The 6,000-nt window shown below is 45.1% G+C and overlaps 1 protein-coding gene across 6 annotated transcripts in view; it reads right to left on the bottom strand.

Annotated features, from left to right (window-relative positions):
• Positions 1–1,239: 1,239 nt before the first annotated feature.
• Positions 1,240–6,000, bottom strand: part of LOC119964457 (elongation of very long chain fatty acids protein 1-like) — a 91,568-nt gene continuing 86,807 nt past the window's right edge. For all 6 annotated transcript variants that reach the window (XM_038793964.1, XM_038793965.1, XM_038793967.1 and 3 more), the window contains 2 exons: positions 5,679–5,815; positions 1,240–3,086 (listed from right to left, as the gene is read on the bottom strand). In XM_038793964.1, coding sequence (XP_038649892.1) covers positions 2,802–3,086; positions 5,679–5,815 — 422 coding nt within the window. In that variant the 3' untranslated portion in view covers positions 1,240–2,801. The remainder of the gene's footprint in view (positions 3,087–5,678; positions 5,816–6,000) is intronic.

Genomic DNA, 6,000 nt, shown 5'->3' with positions numbered 1-6,000 from the left:
ACTCCAGGGTCCCAGGTTCGATTCTTGGCGTGGGTCACTGTCTGTGCGGAGTCTGCACATAGAACATAGACATAGAACAGTACAGCACAGAACAGGCCCTTTGGCCCTCGATGTTGTGCCGAGCAATGATCACCCTACTCAAACCCACGTATCCACCCTATACCCGTAACCCAACAACCCCCCTTTAACCTTACTTTTAGGACACTACGGGCAATTTAGCATGGCCAATCCACCTAACCCGCACATCTTTGGACTGTGGGAGGAAACCGGAGCACCCGGAGGAAACCCACGCACACACGGGGAGGACGTGCAGACTCCGCACAGACAGTGACCCAGCCGGGAACCGAACCTGGGACCCTGGAGCTGTGAAGCATTTATGCTAACCACCATGCTACCGTAACACATCCTCCCAGTGTGTGCGCGTGGGTTTCCTCCCACAGTCCGTAGATGTGCAGGTTCGATGGATTGGCCATGCTAAATTGCCTTTCGTGTCCATAAAAAGGGTGAGGTTACTGGGATAGGGTGTAGGTGTGCAGTGAACTTTCTAAGGGCCGGTGCAGACTAGATGGGCCAAATGGCCTCCTTCTGCACTGTAAATTCTATGAATGACTGAGCGGGCTTCAAGGGCTGAATGGCCTCCTCCCGCTCCTATTTTTTCTTTTCTGTCTTTAAAGGCTCAGGTTGTGGCAAGTTAGGAGCTGGTAATGAAGTTTCCTCCCCACTCCCCAAACATAGGCTGGAAAACCTACATCAAAATCCACAGTAGGTATACTGCCAGCTCACCAAACCCTACACAAGTTTGAGAGGAAACTATATTGAAGTCCAGGATGATAAGGCTTTTGTTTATCTCTCATGCTTCACAACCAAGTGTTCCCACACAAAGCCTATCTTCAATGCATCAGGATAACCTACGTGGGCCTGTAAAATGAGGTTCATTGTTATGTATTTTCCAGGTTAACGGATCCCAAGTCTAGAAGGAAAATATAGAAATTCTAGCAGAATTATGACATGAATTATGAAAATATCCTCAAAGTGAAGTCTCAAGCGATTAAATTGGAGGAAACAAGAATGAAGCGCTCAGCAACCGTGGTGTAAACGTGAAGCAAAATTTCATTTGGGGTAAACTGTTTGAAGAACCAAAGAATGAGCCTCTTTGTAATTTGTAAATCCATCAAGAGGAGAGAGAAAATAATGTCTTGTCAGCTGCAAATAATAACACCAAGAAAATCAGACCAAACATTTATGTTTTGAAATTGAATTTATTTCAGAGTCAGAGAATTCCTTTTGGAACTTGCTCCTGTGATATCATAATCCCAGAGATCTTCCTTCACTGTTTTTATTAAAAACTCATGGGGATCGATTTTGACTGAAACAAGCAGCAAGATTTGCAAAGAACTAAAGATATATCTGCATTGCTTTCCATGTACAGTACTTTGTATCGCTCCTAAATGGAGCTTAATGCGGATGAGGAGTGCTATTGACGTTTATGCCCTGGAGCTGCTTCACATGACACTCAGCTCCAAATGCAGCTGGCACCTACTGAAGAGAAACCATACGTATATACAGCACCAACCTGCGTCCTTTTAATCTTGCAGCTTTAGATTGGAATAGTAGGGCAGAGGTGAAAGTCTCTTCGGACAAGAGCAAGTGAAAAAGGAGTAGATATATATACACTCCAAGCTCCTATACTCAAATGTGTAGGTTGGAAGTTGTTACTCCACTATACATTGAATAGACAATCTGGTTACAGCATCTATTTCAGTCGATCTCGCCTCTCCAGGGACCAATTAGAACTCACTTTGGGGGGGAATGGTGAGCACTACCCCTCGACTCGCTGGTTATTCAGTCCCCAGTAATGACAGATCAAGAGGAAAGGGATACTCATGGGACTCACTGCCTACAGGGTATTTAGCAAGTACTGGACGTTTAAAGCTGACTCTGCTCCCTGCCCACCACAAAACATTAATAAAAAAATTATCTCCCCGCCACATTAACACTGTCCCACCTAGCAGCTTTTATTTATTTAAAATATTGGGGTTTCCTTCATTCCCAAAATATACAGCAACTTTGCTAGAATCAAGTAAAATACCTAAAATGTCTACTTGTGTTAGTATAATGTTACATTTTATAGTGACAGATAGTATAAATTACTAAAGACAGGTCCAACCAGGTGGGCCATTTGAAGGAAATTTTACATGGCCTTCACTGCTTAGTGATGGTGGCTAGACTAGACAGCATAATGGGTTTAATTGTTCGCAGGTTTTCGGAGGAAGGGTTAAAGGCAACATCGTTACACACTTTAGTTCTTTGCAGATCTGGGGTATTGTTAAAATGCAACACTGGCGGCGATTGTAAGATGGTAGAGACTGGAAAATTGCACATATTCAACTCCTCAGGATGTCCGTGGATTAGGCTGAGGCAGACGAGTGTCGAACAGGCCTTCTCTCAAGTCAGAGGCCTTCTCTCAAGTCAGAGGCATGGGGGTCCATTTCCCAAGTCACAATCTGGGTTATCCTTGTAACCAATGTCAATTAAAGTAGTGCAATGATTTCAAACAATATCCAGAGTTGATTAACCATAAACCCATCATTTGTTAATTACACAGGATCCTTAAAAATATTTAGTCAACAGCTTTTTCCAGGTTGAATTTCAACTTGGTGCCAGAGCTGATTAAATCGACTGCATGAAATTCTTAAGTCCAAGTTCAAAACCAGATAAATCGCTGCCCCCTCCCTCCCGAAAACTTTCCAAAAAACAAAAATACAATAATTGGTTTTATTTTTAAAAAAGTTATTTTCCTGTTAATTGGTCTTCACTTTGCCATTCATCACCTTCCCGTTTTCCAGCAAATGCCCACCATTCTCTGCTGCTGGCTTTCCGTTCTTCATGACTGCTCTCAGTTTCTCATCTCGGACTTTGGGCAGCCTCCTGCCCTTTGTGTAGGCCTGGTACCAGAAATTGGAGAAAAGGACAAAAAAGAATGTTCCATACATCCACACGAGATGGATGAAGATGGGGAACTGGTAATCACAGTGATCCATGAAGTAGTACTGGGTGACATGCAGTGAGACGACAACAAACTGGACCTGAAAAGAAAAATAGAAACAAATAAAAAAAATAGCAACAGGTACTGCACCTCAGTTCAGGGAACAACACAAACAGCGCCGATTGTAAACAGTTCAACTCAGAGGGACACCGAAAATAATATCACCATCGCAAGAGTCAAGTACAAGATCATAGAATTTACAGTGCAGAAGGAGGCCATTCGGCCCATCAAGTCTGCACCGGCCCTTGGAAAGAGCACCCTGCTTAAGCCCACACCTCCATCCTTTTCCACATAACCCAGTAACCCCACCTAACGTTTCTGGACACGAAGGGCAATTTTGCATGGCCAATCCACCTAACCTAACCTGCACATCTTTTGGACTGTGGGAGGAAACCGGAGCACCTGGAAGAAACCCACGCAGACACGGGGAGAACTTGCAGACTCCGCACAGGCAGTGACCCAAGCTGGGAATTGAAACTGGGACCCTGGAGCCGGGAAACAACAGTGCTAACCACTGTGCTAGTGTGTCGCCATCAATAGATCTTAGTCCTGGCATTACCACACACCTTGGCACTGCTATCTATACCATTCAATCCATGTTGCTACCCTGCTTAAAGACATTAAACTCCCCTCTCAACTGGCTGTTAAAAATCTAGTGGCACTTCAATGGCAAGGACATTCGCCCCAGCATCCCAGTCAATGTTTATCCCTCAAATTTGTCAGATGGTACAGTACCCACAAGAATTTACCAAAAGACAGTGAATTATGCTCACTGATTGAAGAGGATGGTGGGATGCATATTCAACAGAAATTTTTTTTTTTTTTTTTTTTAAAAAGGAAAACGGTGTGGAAATAATGATTCTATCCAATATATCCGATTATTTGGTCATGAGGTCACTGATTGTGGCACCTTGGGTGCCCACATTTAAAAAATGAAATGAAAATCGCTTATTGTCACAAGCAGACTTCAAATGAAGTTACTGTGAAAAGGCGCCTTTTCAGGGAGGCTGGTACAGGAATTGAACCGTGCTGCTGGCCTGCCTTGGTCTGCTTCAAAAGCTACCTATTTAGCCCTATGCTAAACCAGCCCCTAAACCATTTCCTACCATTACAACAGTTACACTTCAAAAACAATGAGTACTTTGGATGTCCAGAAGCCATGAAAACGTGAACTTGCCCCACTTGGTAGAAATAGAAAAGCAGCAGAAGGGGGATCTGCGTGCCCTGCTACATGAAACACAAAGTGGTTAGCATGCAAGTATAGCAAATGATTAAGGCGGCAAATGGAATGTCGTTTATGGAATATACACTGGGATGTTTTGCCACAGTTATACAGTTTTGGTTTCCTTATTTAAGAAAAAGGGTATAAGTGAGTAGTTAAAAGCTGTTCCAGGAAGGTTCACCTGACTGGTGTGGGAAGGGAGGGTGGTTCTAGGAGGAAAGATTGGGCCTCTATCCATTGGAGTTCAGAAGAATGAATGAGAGGTGATCTTATTGACACAAGATCCTGAGGGGACTCAACAGGGTGGATGCTGAAAGGAGGTTTCTTCTTGGAAGGCAGACTAGAACTGGGAAACTGTTTAAAAATAAGGGGCGGGATTCTCCCTTCTGGGGACTAAGTACCCACGCCCACCAGAAAATGGGCGAGAATCACTCTGGACTTTTTCCTCGAAGGTCCACGGTGATTCTTTGTTTTCCAGGGGGCTAGCAGAGCACCGGTGTGTGTCCCGCAGCTCTGGCTGCTGGCGGGACCCTGCTAGCCAGACCGCGTGGCCCCCGCCCATGGTGGAGCCACACAGCGGGCCCACACAGGAAGGTAGGTCCCTCCCAAATCACGATTGCCTGCCGAACAGTTGGCCCCGATCGCAGCCCCCCCCCCCCCCCCCCCCCCCCCGTCCGCCACCATGAGTCCCAGCTCCACCGGGTGATACCACATGTAAACCACGCTGGCGGGAGTTCAGCCGGTCAACCGCGGAGGCATGTTCCAACGACCCCCGACCGGCACTGCGTCAACCACGCGTGCTGGACTTGGGGGGGGGGGGGGGGGTCCACGGAAGTGCCGTCGTGCTGGATTTCCGGCGTGAACGGCTATTCTCCGCCCCGGACAAGATTCCGGCGCAGAGGGTGGGAAAATCTCATCCACGGAGTCTCCCATTTAAAACGGAGATAGGGAGACATTTTTTTCTTAAGAGGATCATGAATTTTTCAAACTCTTCCCCAGTGAGTAGTGGAGGTAGGGTTAGAATCTAGATTGACAAGGGAGTCAAATGGTTGGCTCATGCCCCTAATTTATAGGTTTGTATTGAAGGTCTTGGATAAATCCAAACATTTTCCTCCTCACTACTGGATTTTCTCATACAGCGTTTTCAGAGCATGTTTACTGAATGAACAGTCACAAAAGAATCTCTGAACCGATGGATGCACTACAAACACCCTTGTCCCATTCCAAATTAGATAGTGGGTGTTCCTATACTTTCCCATTCTAGTCTCAAAAGAAAACACTTGTAGCTCAAGCAGCTCTTCCTCCCTTATGCCAGAATAAAGGTCTGCACAAAAGACCAAGAACAAAGAAGGGATACCACACCTCATCCCCTTCTCATAAATATCCAAATACTAAAACTGTGACACTGACCAGTTGGATTGCAGTCATATACTTTTTCCACCAGAGGTATTTCTGAAAAGCTGGACCTGCTGCAGACAGTCCGTAATAGAAGTACATGATGACATGGACAATAGAGTTCACCATGGCATGGAAGGATCCCATACCACCTACAAGAAACACAAATCAGCCATTAAGAACAATGGTATTCATCTAAAATCAAACAAATACAGTAACTGGTCATTATAAAAGCACCTTTAACATATACAATATCCCAATTGCCACAATATCCCAATTGCCACAAAAGGCAATATCAGAGTAGGTGACTAAACAATTGGTTTGAATGGGTAGGTGA

Source organism: Scyliorhinus canicula, chromosome 4, assembly GCF_902713615.1.
Source record: "Scyliorhinus canicula chromosome 4, sScyCan1.1, whole genome shotgun sequence".
Lineage (NCBI taxonomy): Eukaryota > Metazoa > Chordata > Chondrichthyes > Carcharhiniformes > Scyliorhinidae > Scyliorhinus > Scyliorhinus canicula.
Note: the sequence above shows the minus strand (reverse complement) of the source record. Positions and strands in the feature narration are given on the sequence as shown.